The sequence below is a fragment of the Lemur catta genome, chromosome 5, assembly GCF_020740605.2.
Source record: "Lemur catta isolate mLemCat1 chromosome 5, mLemCat1.pri, whole genome shotgun sequence".
Taxonomy (NCBI): Eukaryota; Metazoa; Chordata; class Mammalia; order Primates; family Lemuridae; genus Lemur; species Lemur catta.
In genome coordinates, this window is record NC_059132.1 from 61,822,140 (window position 1) to 61,846,614 (window position 24,475).

General features: G+C 44.1%; 1 protein-coding gene across 1 annotated transcript in view; it reads right to left on the minus strand.

The window, feature by feature from the left end:
• Positions 1-643: 643 nt before the first annotated feature.
• GPLD1 (glycosylphosphatidylinositol specific phospholipase D1) overlaps positions 644-24,475 on the minus strand; it is a 51,950-nt gene continuing 28,118 nt past the window's right edge. The window contains exons 12-26 of the mRNA XM_045551889.1: positions 22,069-22,134; positions 17,422-17,545; positions 16,041-16,180; positions 14,332-14,518; positions 11,322-11,432; positions 9,934-10,008; positions 9,677-9,833; positions 8,977-9,118; positions 7,771-7,876; positions 7,590-7,683; positions 6,035-6,211; positions 5,472-5,632; positions 3,299-3,325; positions 3,124-3,174; positions 644-743 (exon numbers count right to left, since the gene is read on the minus strand). Coding sequence (XP_045407845.1) covers positions 657-743; positions 3,124-3,174; positions 3,299-3,325; positions 5,472-5,632; positions 6,035-6,211; positions 7,590-7,683; positions 7,771-7,876; positions 8,977-9,118; positions 9,677-9,833; positions 9,934-10,008; positions 11,322-11,432; positions 14,332-14,518; positions 16,041-16,180; positions 17,422-17,545; positions 22,069-22,134 — 1,705 coding nt within the window. The 3' untranslated portion in view covers positions 644-656. The remainder of the gene's footprint in view (positions 744-3,123; positions 3,175-3,298; positions 3,326-5,471; positions 5,633-6,034; positions 6,212-7,589; positions 7,684-7,770; positions 7,877-8,976; positions 9,119-9,676; positions 9,834-9,933; positions 10,009-11,321; positions 11,433-14,331; positions 14,519-16,040; positions 16,181-17,421; positions 17,546-22,068; positions 22,135-24,475) is intronic.

A 24,475-nucleotide genomic window follows, 5' to 3' on the forward strand; every position in this document is an offset into this window, starting at 1 on the left:
TGACTGCAAATTTTTAGTGATGCTGAAACCGTACAGTACATTCATTTCCCTTAAATGTGCCACACTGCGGGGACTGGTAGATGAACTCTACCCTACTAAAGATAGCCCAAGATCAAGTGAAGCCAAAGCCTGCTTCCTCCTGTTGCTCCCTCACTTAGTTTGTCCCTTACAGTAAGTAGCCTTTGGCTCAGGCCAGATCTCTCCTTTCTGCTCAAGTTCTGTTGGCACAACTTGGGGCAAACATGCAACAAAGGCCCCTCATGAAGTGACTTAAAACTAGTGGAGAGTCTCTAGGTTCATCAACTGTTAGAGCAGCTGTCTCTACAAAAGCATTTGAGGACACAGGTGATAAAGTTTTAGTTTTTATATTTGTCCTTCACCATATAAAACATTGAAAAAGCAATAATCTTCATTAAAAAAGTATCAAATGAGAAGTGATTTGGGAGTGTGAGGTTATCCCTCACTCCCATACTCTTCTCTCTATACCGTTTCTCACTAGTACTGTTAGTGCGTGTCTCTACTCCTAGGAGCCCCACCTCTTTTCAGGATGTACCACAGCTCCACTTGATATGCCACTTTGTCCGCCAGAATGCTCATCCTGGAGATGACCCAACACATGAAAGGGAGAGGCAGAGCGGGAAAATGGAGTGAAACTTTTAATCTGAGCCGAGGCTATAGACATGAAGTGCCCCAGACAGTCGGGCTCCCAAAGAACTCCTTCCAGCAGCAACAACAACTTGGTTCTGCAGGGAACACAATACGGACAGAATTCACGATTCACTTGCAACGTCTGTTAAGTTCCTACTGTGGTCCAGGCATTGTGCTATGCTCTGGAAATGTAAAGATGAATAAAACATTGGCTAAAAATCCCGTGGCTTGGACTTAAATGTTTCTTGACCTTTGTTTGTATACCACTTTCTCAGATCTGTAGGTTCTAAAAAGCACAGCTGAGGAGTTCACCCCCAGTACCTTCTCTGGCACGTAAAGAATAAAGGGAAAGTACCTTACTATATGCTTATTCCAGAATTCTAGTTGTGGTACAATGCAAACGACATATCTTAAACATTTTCAGTGGTGGCAAATCTTTATACTTCAAGGTTGGATTTGATTGAAACTGCCAAAAGTTACACTGAACTAACAAGGGTAGCAAATGAGGTATGGGTGGTCAAACTGCGTGATGGTGTTTTGGTCAAAGCAGGTGTGACAGTTTCTCACTGATTTTATTTTGAAAACTACTGATGAAATCCAGAAATAATAATATTGGCTAAAATGTATTGAGCTTTTTCCATTGTGAGATACTATACTTAGCCCTTTGCTAGTATTCTCTCTTAATACCCCAGTGTAAATTAAAAGGGAAAATCAAAACTTGAGAAAGGAAAATGAACCAAATAGTTATTTCTTCTCCCTCTCTTATTTATGGAATTACTCATTTACTAAATTTGTCTGTGCTTTGGCTATGAACTAAGTCTCCTCTCCATCCATTTCCCGGTCAAATCATGCCCATTTCTAAAATCAAATCTTCGCTTGTTTCTTTTCTTGCTCTCTGTCTGCCTAGTGAGAGTCTAATCATCTTTCCAGATGCAGCGCGGAGCCCTGAGCGCTGCACAGCCTTCCCTGATACTCCAGCACAAACTTCTACTGCAGCTGCTGCCTGACTGCCTTTGGCTCTTGGTCATCATATGTTGACCTGGATAGTCTTGTGGACGTGTTTTATTTTCCCACCTAGATGATAGGCACCTAGGGGCCAGGACCCTGTCTCAGGTTTCCTTGTCTAACTCTCTGGTGCTCAGTATCACTCTGCTCATGACACTCACTAGTTGCTGCTCTGCTGAGGCTCACACGTGACAGAAGGCAGTCCCATGAGAGGTTTCAGACATATGGAGACAGTGACAACACTACCTAAGTAAATGCTGATTTTAGGGTATACACTCTAAAATCTATGAAGGTTTCCCCAGGCCTTCATCCCCCAGTGAATACTTATTGTTCACACTATTTAGCATTCAGTCCCACGCTGATTTGCATTTTATTTAACTTCCCACGTGTATAAATCTTATTTCTCAAGAAAAAAGGACTTTGCCTTCTCTTTGTTTATAGCTCTCAGAAGCCGAGGACAGTTCTGTACAATGTCATGTCATAAAATGAATGAATAAATGGAATCAGTAGTTTAGAGGTATGTTTTAAGGTAGAACTCTTTAATCTGCTGTATCTGTTAAAATTTAAAATGTGTACACTCTTTGATGTAGCAGTCCCACTTCTAAGATTCTCACCTACAGGGAAAGCACAATCATATAATGATGTAGGTGCAAGAATGCACACTACAGCATTGTCTGTAATAGTAAAAAAAAAAAATGGAAATAACCTAAATGTCGATGAGAATGTGAACTAAAGAAATAAAATATGATGCATCCAGACAATAAAATACTATGCAGCCATTAAAAAGAATCAGGTAACTCTGTATGTACTTGTCTGGGAGGAGGCAAAATATAGTACCTAAAAATGAAACAATGACTAGAAGTATGTGTGTGGTGTGTCTGTGTGTGTTATATAAAAACTCTGAAAGTCTTAAAACACAACAAACTAGTAAAAATGATTATCCTATCAGGCAAGGGCTGGCCAACATTTTCTGTGACAGGCCAGAAAATAAAAATTGTGGGCTTTGTAGGACATCTGTCTCTGAAGCAACCAATCAGTTCTGCCATTGTAGCATGTTAGCAGCCATAGATAACGTATAAACAAATGTGTGGCTATGTTTCAATAAAGCTTTATGGACGTTGAAGTTTAAATATCATAAATTTCACATGTCACAAAATATTGTTTTGATTTTTTTTTCAACCATTTAAACATGTAATGACCATTTTCAGTTCATGACCATACAAAAACAGGTGTCAGACTGGAGCTGGCCTGTGGTCTGTAGTTTGTCAACCCCTGCTGTAGATGATATAAATCAGGAGTAAGGGGTGGGGAAACTTTTCACCCTCCAAAAAAAGTGATGGGATTATGTGTGAATGTAACTTTGTGTGTTCCTCTCTTTTTCAAATAAAAATAAAATCTAAAATAAAAAAGCAAGGTCACCAAATCCCAGCCTTAGAACAGTCATTAAAGAAGTGCAGTCGTTGTACTCACCTTTTCCTTGGACCTCACGGTGACCAGAGAGCTCCCAAACCTTGAGCTTGCCTGTAAGACAGACTCTGTTAATGAGCTTTTGAGAGCATACTATAGTATTTTACCAGTTTAAAATTAGGGAAAAGGGCATTTTTGGTAGTTTTTCTTTCTTCAGTCCTTCAGGAGAAATACTTACTTCTGGAGAAATCAACACGTATTCTGCCTAAAAGAAAAAATAGGGGAGAAAAGGAGACTGTTATTACTGTTTATGTAGTTTTTGTAAACCAAATTTAATTACACCTTTACATTCATATTTCTACATTTTTTGATTGACCTTACAAATGTGCATGCTCTTTGACCCCAGAAATTCTTATAGGAATATAGCTCAGAAAAATAATCAGATGTATACAAATGTTTATGTGAATATTTACCACATCATTAATTATAACACTGAAATTGGAAATGGCCTAAGTGACCAGTAACAATTACTTAAATAATGGGTAAATAAACTACAGTTTATGTCTAGATAAAATATTAGGCAGCCAGTAAATATATTGTATAAGAATATCAGATAACATAAAAAAATGTTCTTGATATATCAGTAGATAAAATCAGGTTACAAAATTGTATACAAAATCATGAATATGATCACAATTATTAATAAAAATATACACACACATAGTGTAATAGTTAAGAGTAGGTTGGCCGGTGTTGTGGCTCACGCCTGTAATCCTAGCACTCTGGTAGGCTGAGACGGGTAGATCTCTGGAGCTCAGGAGTTTGAGACCAGCCTGATCCTGAACAAGAGCAAGACCCCATCATCTCTAAAAAAAAGTAGAAAAGTTATTTAGCCAGCCATGGTGGTGTGTGCCTGTAGTCCCAGCTCGGAGACTGAGGCAGGAGGATCGCTTAAGCCCAGGAGTTTGAGGTTCCTATGAGCTAGGCTAATGCCACGGCACTCTCGCCCAGGCAACTGAGCGAGACTCTAAAAAATACAGGCTTTAGGCAGGAGCGAGCAGCTGCTTGCACCTGTAATCCCAGCGCTTTGGGAGGCTGAGGCTGAAGGCCCACTTGAGTCCAGGTGTTCGAGGTTGCAGTGAGCTATAATCGCATGACTGCACTCCAGCTTGGGTGAGAGAGCTAGAGCCTGTCTTTAAAATGAATGAGTGAATGAATAGATAAAGTAGGCTTTAGAATCAGATTTTTGTTCAAATCCCTGTTCTGCCACTTCCTAGCAGTGTGACCTTGAATAAACTTCCTCTCTGACTTCACTTTCTTTATCTGTAAATGGGCATAATACCAACTTCATAGCTTTGATGTGGATTAAATTATATACATAGTACTTAGCATGTGCATAGTAAATGCACAATAAATGGTAGTGATAAGATTCATAGAAAAAGTACAAGAAGGATCCACTCTAAAGATTAATAGGCATTAGCTGTGCAGAGCAGAATTCTGGGTAGATAATTTTTAAATTTCATCTTGTACTTTTTCATATTCTCTACAATTTTCACAGTGAACTTTCATTAATTTTGCAAGTTAAAAAATAATTTTTTTTTAAAGAGACAGGGCCTCGCTCTGTTGCCCAAGCTGGAGTGCAGTGGTGCAGTCATAGCTCACTGCAGCCTAAAACTCCTGGGCTCAAGCAATCCTCCCACCTCAGCCTCCTGAGTAGCTGGGACTACAGGCACACACCATCACGGTCAGCTAATTTTTCTTATTTCTTGTAGAGATGGGGAATCTCACTATGTTGCCCAGACTGGTCTCAAACTGGCCTCAAGGGATCCTCCAGCCTTGGCCTCCCAAAGTGTTGGGGTTGCAGGTATGAACCACTGTACCCAGCCAAAAAATAATTTTTTTTGATACCCTACAATGGATTCATCCTGAAAAAAATAATTTTTAAATTAAAAGGATAATGGTCAGATAGTTTAGGTCCAGGAAATGTAACTTAAGGAAACTCATGGAATAAAGCAATAAAACAAGAAGCAAGAGAATGAAAATTTTTACCAAATGAGGGAAGCATGATGAAAAAAAAAAAAAAGAGTGGAAGTTTTAATGAAACTGCAATGGCTGTGGTCTGTCTTCTTTCTTCTGCTGTGGGCCCCTAACAAAGCAGTGGCAGGCTGTGACCAGGGACCAACATAACACCAAGTCCTGTGGGACTTTAGCTCTAGGGACAAACACTGCAGAACTACAAGAACTGCAGACAGCTGGTGCTTACAAAACACAGGCAAATGATTGTGTCCTGCCCCAGGACCTCTGAGTTCAGGTAAAAATTCCAAGAGTTTCACAGTGGATGTGAGTTAACGAGGAATCAGCAATTAGAGATCCTTCCCCAATGAGGTATAGAATTTTGCAAAACACTTTACCTTTTCTTCTGGACATGGAGTTATCCATGATTTACATTTGCCTGTCATGTCACCAAGGGTGGCCTGTGTGCCATTATATACATAAACTCGGCCATCTTCTCCCCCAATCAGTCCAGAGGTTACATCTGAAATCCTCAGCGGGGCTGCCATGATGATTTCATCTGTAAACAATAAAAACCGGCAGAAGGAAGGATCTGACTCCTCACTATCATCCTTTCCTTGTTCCAGTACTGGATCCTAACCCAAGCTCCTGCAAATATCAGTGTCTCCTTTGAATAATGTGCCCTGATTGCACCCTCACAAAGTCAAAGGCTTTTGTTTCCTCCTTCATCATTCATCAGTAACAATTATCATGGGTGACTCTCATGTTACCATCTTCAAGAAGTGCAACTCACTCTTGTACATCCAGCTCTGGTCTTACCTGATTCAAAATCTATCTAAAGGTCCTTGGGTCACTGGGCTGTCAATTATAAGGGCAGATCCTCTAGATTATCCAATTAGGGGACTGATCCACTGGGGCAAAGGGATTCCATTCTTGGCAAAAGGCCTTGTTGCTTTCTTACCTAAGCCATCATTATCCAGGTCACTCAAGTGCAGAACTCCACCAAATCGCGAGAAGCGGCGGTCTCCACTGAAGGTGCTGAGCAGCAGGGGCTGTGTGTCTGGTGTGAGCGCATACATCCGAGTTGTTCCACCTTGATGCAAGGTCATGGTCAGGAATGCCATTTTAGACACGTCATCTGAAATGAACCACAGTACCTGCTCGCATCACACGAATGAAGATGTAGAACATTGAATAGAATCCTATTCTTGCTCCGTGCTTGTGTACCTCAGGCGATGCAGATCACTCAGAATCACACAGGGCAGTTGGTTTCGGTGCTGGTCAGCCCTGACGGTTAGGAAGGCCCAGCTAGCTTGGGTCTAAGACCAACATTGCAGGAGCTCAATGATTTCCCAACAAACAGGTGTTCCTTCTTCCAGTCTTACCCCCTTCTAACACATCCTCCACACAACCACCACTTTTTTGGCTAATTTTTTCTATTTTTCTGTAGAGACGAGATCTCACTCGTGCTTAGCCTGGTCTCAAACTCCTGGCCACAAGTGATCCTCCCACCTTGGCCTCCCAAAGCGCTAGGATTACAGGCATGAGCCACCGAGCCGTTTTTTTCGTACATCACAAACTGCCTGTGTCACTCCCCTGACTTATGCGTCTAAATGTTAGGGGACTTCAGATGGAGTCAAAACGCTTCACAAGGCCCTATGCAATCTAACTCCTACTTAGGGGTCCAGTGATATCTCAGGCCACTTTCCCCTTTTCACCCACACTTTGTCCATAATTAACTTAAACCACAGCCCATTATACTTCTTAAATCTGGGCCTTTGGACATGATGTGTTCTCTGCCTGGAAAAGACACCCCTCCCCCACACCCTTGCTCTCTCTGTTCACGCCCCTCTGCCAGCCACTCCTGCCCATCCTTCAGAATTTGGCTCCAGTGTCCCGTCCTCTGGGAAGCCTTTCCTAACCTCTCTGGTCTAGAGTAGGTGCCACCAACTCGCACTCCCACACCACGTCCAGGGCCTTCCTGGCACGTGTCACAGGGCAGCAGCGTTTTCTATTAACTTTTGGGTCTCCTGCATCAGGCTGTCAGTTGCATAAGTGACAGGTCCATGTCTTTGTCTTTCTATCCACTGTACTAGCATGCAGCTTGGTTCTGCCCAAGCACTCCATAAATGGTTTTTCAATTAATGAATTTTGAATAAATTCAAAACAAAGTTAATTGTTAGATTTTTGCCTATAAATGTAATCATCTGGAACACAACTTTGATTTCAGAAATGAGTACCTTCTCCAAAAGACATAACGGCATTGTGGGTTGGCGGGGCCGGTGGTCCTCTGGGTGTGTGCCCTATGTAGTCACCAAGGCACTGTGTTTAGAAAGGCCCTATTTGGCTTCATGCAGTCCTGTCACTGACTTGAAATTCTTAACAATCTTTTAACAAGGGGCCCCACATTTTTATTTGGGACTGGCCCCCACAAATTGGGTGGACAAAATACAAGTGAAATAAAAATGGGAAAATCTGAACAATGTTGGTGGATTGTATCAGTGGGCGTGGCGTACCGTGAGTCGGGGCCCCGACCAGCAGCACTTGCGTCAGCGTCCCATTCACCATGACACGGCCACTGGACAGGGAGGTGCCCAGTTTCCCCATGGCCTGTGAAACACAATAGATCAGTACTGCAGAGCTGAGAAAGCTTCCTCGGCAGTGTCCACTCTCCTGGGGAGGAAGGGCTTGCCATACCTTGTCTCCGGAAATGGTGAACCAGCTCTGGCAGTTTGGGGGGAAGTAGCCATACACCCTGCCAAGGCTCTTTTTCTCATCACGGCTGTGGTACAAATGGCCCGGCCTAGAATGAAGCACACAGAAGCCAGGGCACAGGATTAAGAGTGGCCAGGTATTCAGGTCGCCAGGTATTCAGGTCCAAGGAAAGGAAACACACCTCACCCCAGCCAGGCCTCCCTGCATGCTCTCTGTCCCTGTGATCCTAGGTCTGGACATGTGGGGGCTGTCGGAGTTACCCCCAACATCCAGGCTCTCCAGATGCCACACCCAGCATTCTGCCCGACTGACAGCCAACACACGGAGACCCATTGTTGTGGCTGAACACCGTGTTCCCCCAAACTCCTGTAGCATCTCAGAACGTGACTGCATGTAGAGATAGGGTTTTTTTTTTTTGGGGGGGGGAGACAGAGTCTTGCTCTGTTGCCCGGGCTAGAGTGAGTGCTGTGGCGTCAGCCTAGCTCACAGCAACCTCAAACTCCTGGGCTTAAGCGATCCTCCTGCCTCAGCCTCCCGAGTAGCTGGGACTACAGGCATGCGCCACCATGCCCGGCTAATTTTTTTTCTATATATAATTTTAGTTGGCCAGATAATTTCTTTCTATTTTTAGCAGAGACAGGGTCTCACTCTTGCTCAGGCTGGTCTTGAACTCCTGACCTCAAGCGATCCACCCGCCTCGGCCTCCCGGAGTGCTAGGATTACAGGTGTGAGCCACCGCGCCCAGCCTACAGATAGGGTCTTTAAAGAGGCAATTAAAGTTAAAATGAGGTCATTGTGGTGGGCCCTAATCCAATATGGTTGGTGTCCTTATAAGAAGAGATGAGGACACAGACACATGCAGTGAGGACACAGGGAGGGATGGCCATCTGCAAGCCAAGGAGAGAGGCCTCAGAGAAACTAACCCTGCCGACACCTTGATCTCGGACTTCTAAGCTTCCAGAACTGTGAGAAAATAAATTTCTGTTATTTAAGCCTCCCCAGTCTGTGGTACTTGGTTATGGCAGCCCAATATACTTGTCTTTTGCATTTTTAAACTTCCAAGGAGAATCTGCAGCCTTGCCCCAGAGTCTTGGCTGTTCCTTCGAAGGGCGAGAATGTCTCAGCCCCATTCCCTGAGCCCCACACTCGGTGGGTTCCCACAGCAGCAGGCACCGGCACCAGCCTCACCTGCTGGCATTCTTCCAGGTCGGGCTCCCGACCACCAGCAAGGTCCTGTTGTCCACACCGACGCTGTGAAGGGAGTATCCAAACCAGGCGTAGTCCTCCTCACCGCTCACCGTCCAGTCGGCTGCCCCCACGTTCAGCTTTTCTAAAGAAGTGACCAGTCCCTTTTACTGTAAGTGGGGAGACTACTGGGATGGAAAGAATGAGTCCTTTTTTTAGGCTAGCGAGAAATGGGTTTGTTCTGCCGAGTTTCTTCCAGAACTCTTAAATGTCTCCATGCTGATCCGGCACTCTGACGTCAGAATTGGATCTCACACTTCACAGAAGAAGTATTAAATACATTTCCAGAGTTCACTTCTGTGGAGTGGAGGATGCTGTTTTAAAAGGCCCTTCTTGGGACAAGTCAAGACCACCACAGGGATATTTCTGGTCCTATGCCGCCCCTGTGTTTCTACTTACATGGGACACTATGGGAGTAGCCTATTGGCCTTCTTTGGATCTGGCTCTAGAAGTTGGATCACTGTTTGTATATTCAGTGAATCTATGCATGTCACTCGCCACATCTCTAACAGTGAGGGACTGTTAGGAAATTTTGGTAAAATGATACAGAATGAGGAGAAAGAACATAAACCCATACGCAGAAGTCATCGCAGACCACACAGGGCACTAGAAGGTCTCTGTCCATCCCCCCGTCGGGCACTACCTTTGTCGCTCCGGCCGGGGTCAGAATAAAATGCAGCCACAATTCCCTTCTGCTTCCCTCCACCTGGTGCAAAAGGGGAGCCAATCACCAGATCCGGCTCGCTGTCTCCGTTCACGTCGGCAGCCAAGAGCGTCCAGCCCAGGTTACAGTAGACGGCCTTAAGAGGAAACCAGGAAAGCATGTTTTACCCAGCCTTGGAGGCAATCAGGATGCAGCAAGTTCTAGATTCCTGCACCTGGCTAACACGGTAAACATACCTGGCAAGAGATGGTGATGTTAGGGGGAGAAGACATTCTTCTTTGTTTGGAGCCAAAGTAGACGTACACTGCACCCTAGACAAGGACAGCAGACAGACCATGAGGATCGGGTGGTGACCCAAGAACCTTAAATAATAGCAAGACAATGAAATAAATCACCATCATTCCTGATGGTTGGGAGGTTAATGACCGACAGAAACCGATCCTGTGCGCTGCTGCTGGGCTGAAAGGAATTTTCTTTAAAGCCTGTCACTTCCATCAGACTATGCAAGCCCCCAAAGCAGAAACCGTGTCATTTTCATCCTTGCCTCCCCAGGGTCTTGCTCAGCATCTGCCATAGATAATGGTGCCGTGAGTTTGCAGAATGACTCACTCAACTCCCCACTTCAAGGCCAGTGCGGTTTCTGGCTCTTCCCCGCCCCAGCCTATTGTACCTCTGAACACTAAACACACCACGTGCCATTCGTTCACCTGGGGACACACGCTATTATGCTGTGTTATGAATCAGTTCCTCTTACAACGTGCCTGTCTCCATCCCCATTCATCTATAAGCAATTATGTTCCATCATGAGCCACGTACTAGGTACACGATGACAAAAAGACCAAGCTCTGTCCTCCCGCAAAGCTGGCAGGCAGGTAATTACAACACCGCGGTATGGAAGGGGCTACAGTGGGTGCAGGCACAGGATGCTACATGAGGACAATGTAGCAGTGGCCTCACCCAGGGGTTAGGTGACATTTCCTGCAAGAAGTGACATGTCACTCCTAAAGGGAGACAGAAGAGAACGGGCTTTTCAGGAGGAGGATGCCATGTGAGCAACGGTTCCTAAAGTGAGGTAGCCTGCTGGGTTCAGGAAGTGACAGATCGGTGGCATGTCTAGAAATGAAGCACGAGGAGGAAGGGGCAGGAGGGGCCTGCAGAGAGCAGCGGGCGATGCAGGGCCTTTGACCTCGTGGTCGCACAAGGCGCCTGACGCTTGGGCCCCGCTGTCGCTGTCGTATGAAGCACACGTGGGAAGGAGCCCTGGGGGCCAGGGCCCAGGACCTCTGCCTTGGCAAGGCAGCAGGCAATGGGCTGGATTCCGAGAGGAAAGGACCCCGGGAAGTCACCTCCTGCCGTGATGACCAGATTAGCCAGGATTTCTGTCTGCTGCCACTGACATTCGGCATCATGGAAAAGGGAAAAAAGAGCAAAGTACCTGGTGGAATTTGGAAACTGTGAGGCCAAAATAGGCCAGGGAGGCAGGAACAGGTGCTACAAGGGAACCCAAGGTCACGGCAAGGACCCACAAATTCTCTGCCTGGCACGCTGGCCATCTGCTTTGCTCCAACGGCTCCCCCAGTGCGGGGCCCCTTCTCCTCCCCGTGTCCCCCACCAGCAACCTTACCTTGTACGTGAGACGCTCGGAGTCCACCGAGGGGGCTCCCACGGCCAGGTCGGGAACACCATCCTTGTTAAAGTCCAGCACGGCCAAGGCTGAGCCAAACCGACCTGAGGGCTGAAGAGGCACAGGTTACTTCCCCTGGGCTACGCCACAGCCTGCAGAAGAGCACTCCTGACTCCCTGCGACAGAGAGGCCCGGGGACCTCTGTCACCCAAAGACCGAGGCACAAAACCACAGCAACCTGTAACACATCTGCAACACGTCAGTTGGGCAGCTCTGCCCTGAGGATATTTTTGGCACATCCATCTGCCTTGAGGGGAAGTGGAGACGCCAGAAAGAAGAGGGTAGATTGTTACAAGTTCTAGGTTTGTAGAAAATAATCTTGCATAGACTCCACCCCACATTAAGCATCAAACTTATCTTTGAAAGCATCTGAAATAATAATCACACAACAGCAGCTAACATTTATCGAGTAGTCAGGATGTTCTAGAGTCATGCTGTTCAAGGTGGTTGCCACTAGCCAAATAATTAACATTAAATAAAATCTAACACTCATTTCCTCAGTTGCAATAGCCACATTTCAAATACCCAAAAGCCTGTGTTCAGTGGCTCCCACAGTGGACAGCGCAGCTATAGAGCGTTCCTGTCATTGCAGGGAGTCCCACAAGACCGTGCTGCTGTAGACACTGTTCTAAGCACTTTTCATGGATTAAGGTAGGCAGTTATGATCCCTACTTTCACAGTTTACAGATGGAAAAACTCTCTTCAGGTACAATTTTCTTCCAAGGTGGATTTTATAGATCTTTCTTCTCCTACTGTCTAGAATCAGGCCAGACCTAAAAGCAATAATTAGCTCCTTCAATTCTTTCACAGCTTACATAACAATGAATAGCTTTTCACATGGTGGTGCTTGCTACATAACACGCATGCCCGAGCGCCCACATTCATTATATGTTGGCTAATCTCTCCACGCCCGTGTGCAATGGCATCTGTGGGCACTGCCCCTTTCACCAGGCAGAAACTTGATAAACAAGAGAAGATTGCTTGGGGACACAAAGCACGCGGGGGCAGCGTGGGGACCAATAACCACTGAGGACCAGTTTGTCTCATCAACACCAGCTGCACCATCCGGCCCCTCTGCAGGTCGGCCGGTCACTCCCAGGGAGCACAGAAGTTTAAAGCCGACAAGTCCTTGAGACACGTACCCTAATTCTCCGTGGTATACATGAGGACACGGAGCGTGTCGCTGCAGCCAGGGCCAGAGGGCAGGATCCCCATCCCGAGTCCGTGCCTTAATCTTGCTGCAATCTTCCTGCCATCCTCCAAATTATGGAAGGTCACTGGGGGAGGAGGGCATGGAGCCACCTCCTTCCTTGCCCAAGTGCTCTTTGAGAGAGTTCGTCACCCACGGGAAGGAGCTGCCTCTCTCATTCCCTGCCTGTATCAGCCCAAAGGATTGTGCTTTACACAACGGTCTGACAGGGGAAGGGCTTTGTAGAGAGGTAAGAAGCAACCGGATTGGTTTATTTTAGAAATTTCTTGTGCAGTGTCAGAAGGCTCCAGAAAATGCTGTCCCTCTGGGACTGTGTGACTTTACACACTCACCAGTCAACGTGTTTATACATGTTGGATTCAGGGCTCCTTTCAGCAGAGCCTAAACTAGATCATAAACCATTATACTTTTTATCTTTTAATGTATGGTCAGGTGTGCCATCTTCTCTTCTCTTCACAGCACTTTTTTTTTTGAGGCAGACTCGCTCTGTTTCCCGGGCTAGAGTGCCGTGGCGTCAGCCCAGCTCACAGCAACCTCAAACTCCTGGGCTCAAGTGATCCTCCTTCCTCAGCCTCCAGGGTAGCTGGGACTACAGACGCGCATCATCATGCCTGGCTAATTTTTTCTGTTTTTAGTAGAGCTGAGGGGTCTCACTTTAGCTCATGCTAGTCTCAAACTCCTGGTCTCGAACTCCTGACTTGAAGGGATCCTCCCACCTGGGCCTCCCAGAGTGCTACGATTACAGGCATGAGCCACCAAGACTGGCTAATTTTTTCTATTTTTAGTTGCCCAGCTAATTTTGTCTATTTTTAGTAGAGAAGGGGTCTTGCTCTTGCTCAGGCTGGTCCCCAACTCCTGAGCTCGAGCGATCCTCCCGCCTCGGCCTCCCAGAGTGCTAGGATTACAGGCGTGAGCCACCACGCCTGGCCCTCTTCACAGCATTAACTTCACAGCGAAAGGTTACATGGCTTCCCCAGGGCAAGAACCACAATCTGACCCAAAGACTACATTTCCTTCCCCTGGTGCTTGATACTCACAGCATGCAGCACCAGGCCAGGGTCACCAAAAGCCCCTGCACTCATCTGTGACTAGCAGCAGGGCTCTGCCTGCCCCCCGTTATTTCTGCCATAAGGGCTAATCCCTCTAATGTTTGGAAACCCTTCGGGACCCCGCACTTCCAAGAATTAATGCTCAGACTCCGTGAGGAACATTTGTATAGTCACTATGGATTTGTTTCTGGTGATAAGTAACCACTTAAAGCCAAAGAATGCAATCTGAACAAAGTCTAGAGTTTAGTTACTAGCAATGTACCAATGTTAGTTTTTTATTTTTGACAAGTGTACCATAAATATGTAAGATGTTAACACAGGGAAAATGGGTAAAGGCATATGGGAACTCTTTGCACTGTCTTTACAACTTCTCTGTGACTCTAAATTTTTTAGAAAGTTTTGTAAGTATAAAGAGGTTTGTATTATCAAGAAATCATATCCCATTTGGCCTCTGGAAGCAGTTCTAAAGAGCATGCATGTTTTTGGAAGGCGTTAGACTACACACTCAAAGTTAATGAGATAAATGACATGAACAGAATTTGAAGAATAAAAAGTATGACATGCATGTAGGCCACCAGCTGTTTGTTATGGTAATTATTCATTATTGATTATTCACCCTGGAGAATTTGCCACAAGATGCAAGCAGTGACTTACTGACCACTGAAAGAGAAAACATGAGATGGTGTCTCACCTGGAAGCCCTCGAGGATCCCGTGGGCCTCCTTGTCTAGGTCCAGGTCGACGGGGGGCAGGCCCAGGTCATTGCCGTAGATGAGGTACACACGCCCCACCTGCACGTGGCCAGGGTGGCTGTAGCCTGGTGCGCCCACCACAAGGTCACCGTGCCCATCCTGGTTGAGGTCAGCCGAGGTCATTGCCCTTAGTGAAGAGAAGGGACCCACGGCAGTGCCACTGAGCACTAGGGTTAAGACTGCCTCCTGTTTCTTTCCTGCCTAGAATCCAGGGCTTTAACTTTCTCTCACTGATTTTTCCATCTGTCATGACTATTGAACATTCACTTCTGAGACTGTACTGTTTGTGATTCAGTCTCACTCTCCAAGGGGAAAAACAAAACAAAAATGGACAAATCACGGCCTCTGAGCATCTCTGGATCACATAACCTGAGCAGATGAAAAGTATCTGCACGAAGCATCATGGCTCAGATGCGACACCCAGGGTAGCCGAAGCACAACCCGGGGCTCGCCCTGAGAACAGAGAGGAAGTTCACGTCCAGCCAAGCCCCTCCAGCCAATGGCACAGGCCGCTTTCTGATCTGCTCAACCCGTTTCAATTTGTAACCTGATCAAAGACAAGCTTGTGTTATAGACTGTTTATTTCAACCACAGCTACAGAGGGTGCCTAGTACTGGGCCAACAGAAATGTCCAGCACATTTAGTGGATGTGCCTAAATGCAATTCCATGACCTACCAGTTATAGTGCTGGCCAAGCTGAGCCAAAGGTTCAAATGTCACTACTGGGGCTGGAGAGACCTCTTACTGCCACATTAAGAACAGATGGCAGAACGGAGGGAAACAGCAAGAGGAGTTTCTCAAGGCTGTGATGCCTGGTGGAAAGGGCAGGGACCCCAGTGGAGCTGCTGCTGTTCTCTGCACTCCTGAGGCTGATGCTGGCCAGTGATGGCCCCCCAGGGAAGGCCTTGTGGATGCTGGCTGGGTGTGGCCACCAGCCCTGCAGGAGGCTGTCTTTTGGATCTTGCAGGAATGCGGCCCAGGAGATCCATTATTCACAAATCAATGGCCAGTAAAGCAGCATTCATCTCCCAGTCCCCTGTGCTAACGCTGACCACAGTAGTGTCCCCCAAAGGAAGAGCTATTGAAAAACTGTTCAGAGGAAATGCAATGCCACTCGGATTTAAAGAGTGTGGTTTAAAAAAAACAATAAGCCTTCACCAAAACCTCCAGAAAAGTCAGTTGGGCCCAGTTTGGGTTGAATTTTAAAATCAGAGGAATCCCTAACATTCTCTTTATAAAATTAGCATGATATACCAGGCTTTTACTATATGAAGTTACAATACTCTAATCACTATAACAGCTATCTGCTTATATCTTTCTAATGTCATTAGATTGCAAAAATAAAAATGTAATGACTCCAAGAATATCAGAGCTTTACAAATATTCTGAATATTTATTCTATAAATAACCACAACTTTATTGTGATTATCTAGCAAAGTGAAAGCTCTTTGTATTTAAATATATTTGACCAACTTTAAGGAGATCATTTCGTCTTAACAATAACGCAACCACTAAATCAATGCTTTTGTTGATGATGAACCGATTTGAAAATAAGTTGCTAATGAGTATGATTTTAAAAAGTTGCTGAATGACTAATGAAATGAATTTACTGATGAAAGCATTCGCAAGTTAGATAAACTTATACGTACCACCCAAGCCGTGCATAGGGAAATGACAAGAAGTAAGACGCTAAGGGACTGGAGACATGCTTCCGCGACCCCTGAGAGCCACCTGTGAACATTGTCCTTAAGTTCCTTTCCAAAGCCTGGTACATAAAGGATATGGAATCCTGAAATAAAAAGATTATTATAGACAGAGAAAGACACAGAGCATAATCAACAAAGCTAGTATTTCCTGTCAAAAGTGTTGGACTTTTGTGGCAGAAATGAGTTTTTACAAGTGCTAAAAAAAATAAAACATCGATTCTTATCAACAAGTAAGATCACTTAGGACAGACAATTGCACAGTGAGATTGTACCCCCAACTTACGCTGGAGGATGGTAGAGTCTTAGCCTGAGAGGTTGGGGCCAGCATGAAAAGAAAAGGGTTAGCTAGGACTTATCCCAAACCAACTACGTCAGGACGGTCTGTACTAATCTGTAGAACCCAATGGAACAAAATAATTTTTATGGACTAAAATTTTTTTAAAGTCCATTCAATCTACAACTATAATTTTATTTGTGCATATATCCTTTTTCCCCCCCCCAAACAAATAAACTGGAACACCACCAGAATGCCACAGACGCCCTCTAAACCACACCCAAATTAAGATGCCGCTGTATTTGCTGCCTGGCAGGCATGACAGGTCATACACAGAGTGCTGGGAGCCGTAGGCAAGAGAATCTAGGAGACAACAAGGTCCTCAGCCTGGGATGCTGAATTGTTCCTAATGTGGTTACTGCAGAGACACAAATCCAGACCGGAGTGGCTCTGAGCAAGCTGGCCAGGCACTAGATTCATCCAAGTTACGGGGATGCAACTCTAAATTCACCCATGGGTGGGTGACATGGAACCAAACATACTTCCCAGGCCTGCTCCAGAACAGAGCAGAATTGTCCCAGAGCCACGAGGCAGCCCAGACAGCCCAGCTCTGGAGAAGCACAGGGTACAACGCTCCTGCAGGTGGGACCACACCTTCTGCTCTGCCCACTCTAATCCCACCAGCAGGCTGCGCACAGATTGCTCATCCTAATGCCCAGCTCTGACTTGCTCATCCATCCAGGGGAAGCATTTAATCAGCTCCTGTTGTATACCAGGCACCATGAAAGATGCTGGGAATATAAAGTCCCCTGTTATACAACTCATTTTTTTGCAAAGGAGACAAATCCACATATGGCAAGACAAAATGATATGTGCTTTGATAGAGGTTCCCAGGTCCCAGGGTGTCCCTGGAACAAATCACATTTGGAGGCCAAGGGTATTTGCTGGCCTGGCACATGCTGCCCGGGTGACTTTCCATGGACGACTAAAACAAGATATTCCAAGAAACAGCATGTTCCTCTTTCTCAATATAAAGCAGAAAATTCTCACCGGGGTCCAGGAATCCACACTAAAGTACACTCCTCTTTCAGTATAGTGTATGCTTCTTTCAATATTTTTAGTTAGGGATGCAGTCACATTTCTGTGAAAATCATTCTTCTGCACTTTTGAGCTGCTGAAGAGAAAGAGGAATAAACCAGTTAAGGCTGAGAAAACAACCAACCCCCTGAGTAACTGAGTTGAGGCACGCAGACAAGTTAATCACGGGTTAAAAGACCATAACATTTCAACATCTGACGGTTGAAAGAACAACACAAAAAATTGTAGAAAAACTTCATTCCACAAAATCTTTCAGATAATATATTTTCAAGGGTTGAAAGCCCATCCTTACAAAAAATGATTATTTCCTATAGCCTCAAAGTTCTACAATGAGTATAAAAGGCTTGAATTTATTCCAGATTAAAAAAATTAAAGCTGTATCAATATTTCACATAAAAGGTCAAGAAGAAGGTATATAGCTGGCAAAGAAACTGGTATGCAGGCATACTGATTTATCTTTTGTTGTTGTTGTTGAGACAGGGTCTTGTTCTGTCACCCAGGCTGGAGTGCAATGGCCCAGTGATAGCTCACTGTAATGCCAACTCCTGGGTTCAAGTGATCCTCCTGCCTCAGCCTCCCAAATAGCTAGGATTACAGATGCATGCCACTATATCTGGCTAATTTTTTTTTTTGTAGAGAGGGGGTCTTGCTATCTTGTCCAGGCTGGTCTCAAACCCCTGGCCTCAAATGATCCTCCTGCCTTGGCCTCCCAAAGTGCTAGGATTACAGGTGTGAGCCACCACACCTGGCCCTGATTTATCTTTAAAGATATGCTAGAATTAATACACAATAAAAATACATTTTCAAATTCTGAGGTTTTAACAAGCTCATAAAGTAGGTGTCTAGAGGAGGCAGACAAGCCTCAGAAGCGACTACATGGAAGGCAGGTGGCAGCCATGAATAAAGGGGATTCTGGACAAGATGCTGGGAGTGTAAGGGTTCTGGCAATGCAATCTAAAGATGTTCAGCTCAATTGAAAAACAACCACAAAATTCACCTAATTCAAATAAATTAAACAATAAGGGCTTAACTGAACCTTTTCTGCATATTCTCAATTCTTCCAAAGTGCTAAGATCATTCTTCTTAGGACCTTTCAATGCAGACGCTCCTTTTGAGTATCTAACTCTTGCTCACCCTTAAAGATCTCACGTGAGCCATTACTTCTTCAAGCAGACCTCTCCGGTGCTGGGGTTAGGACACTCTGTTGCACCATTCCAGCGTGCCCTGCTCTTTTCCTTCCTAATACTTACCAATGGCTACAATTGCTTGTGCAGTGCCCATCCCCCTGCCAGGCCATATGCCCTGATAGCAGAACAGTTTCTATCTTGCTCACAATGCTATCTCTGGTGCCTGAGCCAGTTACTGGCACCTAATGATTAATAAATAGCATTTTACATTATTTACACTATTTTGCTGTTATATTTATAGCTAATAAATATACCTTGGAGATATTGCAGGTATTGTTCCAGATTACTGCAATAAAGCGAGTCGCATGCATTTTGTTTCCCAGCACATATAAAAGTTATGTTTGCGCTATAGTGTAGTCTATTAAGTGTGTAATAGGATTATATCTAAAAAATGTATATACTTTAATTTAAAAATACTTTATTGCCAAAAAATGCTAACAGTTATCTGAGCCTTCAGCAAGCAGTCATCTTTTTGCTGGCGGAGGGTCTTGCTTTGAGGTAGATGGGTGCTGGTTGCTGAAGGCTGGGGTGGCTGTGGCCATTTCTTAATATAAGACAACAATGAAGTGTGTCACATCAACTGACTCTTCCTTCATGAAATATTTCTCTGTAGCATGCCATGCTGTTTGCTAGCATTTTACCCACAGTAGGACTTCTTTCAAAATTGGAGTCAATCCTCTCAAATCCTGCAGCTCCTTTATTCCCTTAAGTTTATGTACTGTTTTAAATCTTTTGTTGTCATTTCAACAAAGTTTACAGCATCTTCACCAGGAGTAGATTCCATCTCAAGAAACTACTTCCTTTGCCCATCCTTAAGAAGCAACTTCTCTCTGTTAAAGTTTTTTTGTTTTTGTTTTTAGAGACAGGGTCTCACTCTGTAGCCCAGACTGGAGTGCAGCGGTACAATCATAGCTCACTGTAACCTCAAACTCCTAGGTTCAGGCGATCCTCCCACCTCAGCCTCCCAAGTAGCTAGGTGTATAGGCATGCACCACCATGCCCAGCTAATTTTTTAAAAAATATTTTGTAGAGATGGGGTCTCGCTACATTGCCAGGCTAGACTCAAACTACTCCTGGCCTCACGCAATCTTCCTGCCTCAGCCTCCCAAAGTGCTGAGATTACAGGCATGAAGCACCGTGCCTGGACTCATCTGTTAAAGTTTTATTGTGAGATTACAGGAATTTAGTCACATATTTCAGACTCCATTTTTAATTCTAGTTCTCTTGCTTTTTCCACCACATCTGCATTACTTCCTCCACTGAAGTCTTGAACCCCTCAAAGTCATCCACGAGGGTTGGAATTAGCTTCTTCCAAATTCCTGTGAGGGTTGATAATTTTTACTTATTCTCGAATCATGAACGTTCTTAATGGCATCTAGAACATGAATCCTTTCCAGAAGGTTTTTAATTTACTTTGCCCAGATCCAAAGAAAACATATCAATGGCAGTTATAATTTTATGATGTGTATGTCTTAAATAATAAGATTTGAAAGTTAAAATTAGTTCTTGATCCACAGGCTGCAGAATGGATGTTGTATTAGCAGGCATGAAAACATTCACCTCCTTGTACATCTCCATCAGAGCCCTTGGGTGACTCAGTGTATTGTCAATGAGCAATAATATTTTGAAAGAAGTCTTTTATTCTAAACAGTAGTTCTCAACAGTGGGCTTAAAATATTCAGTAAACCATGCTGTAAACAGATGTGCTATCATCCAGGCTCTGTTGTTCTATTTTTAGAGCCCAGGCAAAATACATTTAGCATAATTCTTAACAGCCCTAGGATTTTTGGAATGATAAATGAGCATTGGCTTCAACTTCAAGTCACTAGCTGCATGACAAGAGAGTACCAAGAGAGTCAGCCTGTACTTTGAAGCCAGGTATTGACTTCTCTCTAGCTATGAAATTCCTAAATGGCATCTTCTTCCAATAGAAGGCTGTTTCATCCACACTGAAAATCTGTTGTTTAGTGTAGCCACCTTCATTAATGATCTTAGCTAGTCTTCAAGATCATTTGCTGCTGCGTCTCCATCAGCACTTGCTGCTTCACCATGCACTTTCATGTTAAAGACATGGCTTCTTTCCTTAAACCTCATAAACCAATCTCTGCTACCTTCAAACTTTTCTTCTGCAACTCCTCACTTCTATCAGCTGAAGAGAGTCCAGGCTTTGCTCTGGATCAGGCTTTGGCTTAAGGGAATGTTGTGGCTGGTTTGATCTTATATTCAGGCCACTAAAGCTTTCTCCATATCAGCAATAAGGCTGTTTCACTTTCTATCATTGGTGTATTTACTGGACTGACACTTTAATTACCTTCAAGAACTTTTCCTTTGCATTCACAACTTGGATGTTTGGCACCAAGAAACTAGCTCTCGACCTTTGGCTTTTGATATGCCTTCCTCACTAAGCTTATTCATTTTTGGCTTTTGATTTAAATTGAGAGATGTGTGACTCTTCCTTTCATTTGAATAGGTAGAGGCCATTGTAGGGTTAGTAATTGGCCTAATTTCAATATAGTTGTGTCTCAGAGAATAGGAAGGCCCAAGGAGAGGGAGAGAGGTGGATGAATAGCTGGTCCATGGAGCAGTCAGGACACATAATATTTATCAATTAAGTTCACCATCTCATATGGGTGTGATTCATGGCACCCCAAAATAATTACAATAGTAATATCAAAGATCACTGATCACAGATCACCATAACAGATATAATAATAATGGAAGCTGAAATATTGTGAAAATTACCAAAATATGACAGAGACATGAAGTGAGCACATGCTGTTGAAAAAATGGTGATGATAGCCTTGCTCAACAGGAGGGTTGCCACAAACCTACAGTTTGTGAAAAGCATATCTGTAAAGCACAATAAAAGAGGGTATGCCTGTATTTTTTTATGATATTAATCACATTATTGAATGAATGAATGGTGGTTGGTACCTGGCTCCCTCAGGCGATATCACCTCTTACAATGCAAATCAAGCCTTCTGGCTCTCTTCCTAAGAAATTACCAAAGAGGGCTTCTCCTCACCCTGTCTTATTGATAAATACTTTTTAAGGTGAAATTTGGGTAACATTTATGAGTAACAACAAAAATAATGATAGTAATAATAATACTAACTACCAGTTAGTGAACAACTTACTACGTGCTAAGTGCTTTACATCCACTATTGCATATGATCCACACCATAATTCTGGGAGTGGGGATGTGTCTTTTCTTCCATTTTGCAAAAGGAGGAAGCTCTGGCTCAAAAAAAAAAAAAAAAATGAAGCAACTGACTTAAAAATCACACAAGTACAAATGGCAGAGCTAGAACCTATATCTGTCTGTCCACAGATCCCATGCTCTCAACCTCTGCAGGGCACCCCCTCCAGGTGAGATGCTCTTTTTCTATGAACAATTTTGGAATCTACTTACCCCTGGGTATTGTTTTGCTGGCCACCGCATGCAATGAACAGAGGGTTCTCAGGTAGGTTGCAGTCACTGGGGAAACAGTCAAATGAATTAGGCATTTTTCTACATTCTTTTCAAGTATGAATTTCACTGAGAGTCAGTGATATACTTTGACCACCTCCAAAAAAGGCTTAAAGTGTTCATGACCTAACCATATAGGACCGATTAAGAGCCGAGTCCTCCTAGACAAGGGTGGTTAGGCTGACAGCTGGTGGTTTTATGGTCATACAGGTAGCACCCCCACCCCCACCCCAGACTCACAGCCTCCCTCTTCCCTCCTGCTGAGCTGCTCCAGGCTGACGTGAAACATCTCAGAATCAGATACTGTGGTAGAAACTGGTTCCCAACTACATCACCTTCTGCCCACTTCTGCCCATTTATGTCCAAATATGTCTGAAGTTCTCAATTTTACTTCTTTAAAAAAAATTCTATAAATTCAATAATTAAATAGGTAATGCAGTATCCCCTTTTACAAGTGAAAAGACTGGTGAGAATGTAAGGGATGAACGCTCTTAATTAGGGGCTTTCCTCCAAGTCTGAACAGAAGCATCAAGGGAATGGGGATTAATATTAGAAGAGTATTCCGGAATGAAGACTATTTTTGAGGAAAAGAAGAATTGTATGGAGGTCATGAGGGAGGCTCAGGGTAGTCTGAAGCTAGTAGAGAGTGTAGAGGTGAGAAAAACTAGTTGTAGAAAAGGAATTTAGAAAAGGAAGAAGATGAAGGCAAACTTTTCCTGCTAAAATCTTTCTTCAGGCCAGCTTTGGGATAAAGTAAATGTTCTCTCTTTGAAGCCTCTTTTTTCCACCCCAGGATTCAGAAGGCAGTCATCCAACATTAGTATTCTATTTACAAATACACTTTGAGGTAAGTAGCGATCTGGGAATGTAATTAGCACTATTTCTTTAGAAAAATACACCATGAACTCCAAAGAACATACATGAGCTTTGTAAGATAAGCTATTACTATTAAGTTGGGAAATGCCTGCTTATGAAAATATTTATAGTTTTTCTTTTTGTCATGAATTTGTGTTATCTCTCTTTGGAGCCTTCTCTAAATTTTTCAAAAATTCCTGTAAATTCTGACAAAGCTTTCTTTGTACATGTGTGTGAAAAAGCAATCAATTCACGGAATTTCATGCCTTGGGAAATTGGGACAGGGAACCAAGAGACAAGAAATGTGTTCCTTCACAATTATTTCTTCCTAATTAAAGAATAAGGCCCAGCTACATATCTTTCCTGAGCTATTTGGAAAACTAAACCAAAAACAAACACCACAAATTGTTTTCCAGTTTGAGGGTTGTTACATGTGGATTATGTAAAACAAGTAAACGCAGGTCATTCTCTCCCCAACGTGGCCATGTGTTAAGAATCCTTCCAATATAAACTTAACTTCCTTCCAATAATAATTATAATAATAGCAGCCAACATTTATTGTTTACTACATGCTAAGCCCTTTACATGAGTGATCTCATTTACTCCTCACAACAACCCTATGATAAAAATAGTCTTACTGTCCTCATTTTGCAGATGAGGAAACTAAGGCTTAGGGGCGTGGGTTAGCAACCAACTTGTTCCAGATAACTCAGTAGCGAGTGGCAGGTCTCTTAAATTCCAAAGCCCATCCCCTCTACAACCACGCTAGCTGCACCTAGAAACCCACAACCATGGAAGGAAGGCTTGGACGATTTTACTTGAGATGTATTTCACTATTGAAAATGGCATTCATATTAGATTTTTTATCCCTGCCAAATTGTTACTCACCAAGTCTTAAAAACAAGTTTACTATGTACAAAGCTAAGGTTGAATTTATCATCAAAAGGAATTTAGTTTCAAAACAACACAATATGTAATTAACATTATTTCAATGCTAGCAAATGTGTTTATAAGGGCAAGGGAACATCATGCAGTATAATGCACTGGAGCTATGCCTCCGTGGGTCACTCCAACATATAAACACCAGCCCTCCTATAATCCCGACCTGGGACAGTTTCCCAGGCACAGCTCCTGCCCAGAAAACCCTCTTTCCCACTGCTAGTGACACAGCCTAAGCTTTTGGTGTGTCCCAATGTCCCATTGCTTTCCTACTCACACCTGCATCCTGGCCCTGTTCAGGTCGGCAATGGGGAGAGACTGCATACCCCATGGTGTGTTAGAAACGAGTCCTCAGAGGAACCTTGGCTCCCCCAGATCGAGGGCTGGACTCTGTGAGACCCTAATGGGAGTGGGGACAATCCCAGTCTACGCTGATCTATATTTGGTCCGAGTTTCTGATGAACACTTGTCCTGAGCATGCTGAGTAGGAGAAGAAAAGGAACGGGAGACTGAGCGACTCTCCCATCTGGGTTAGATATCAAATTTCCCCAGAAAA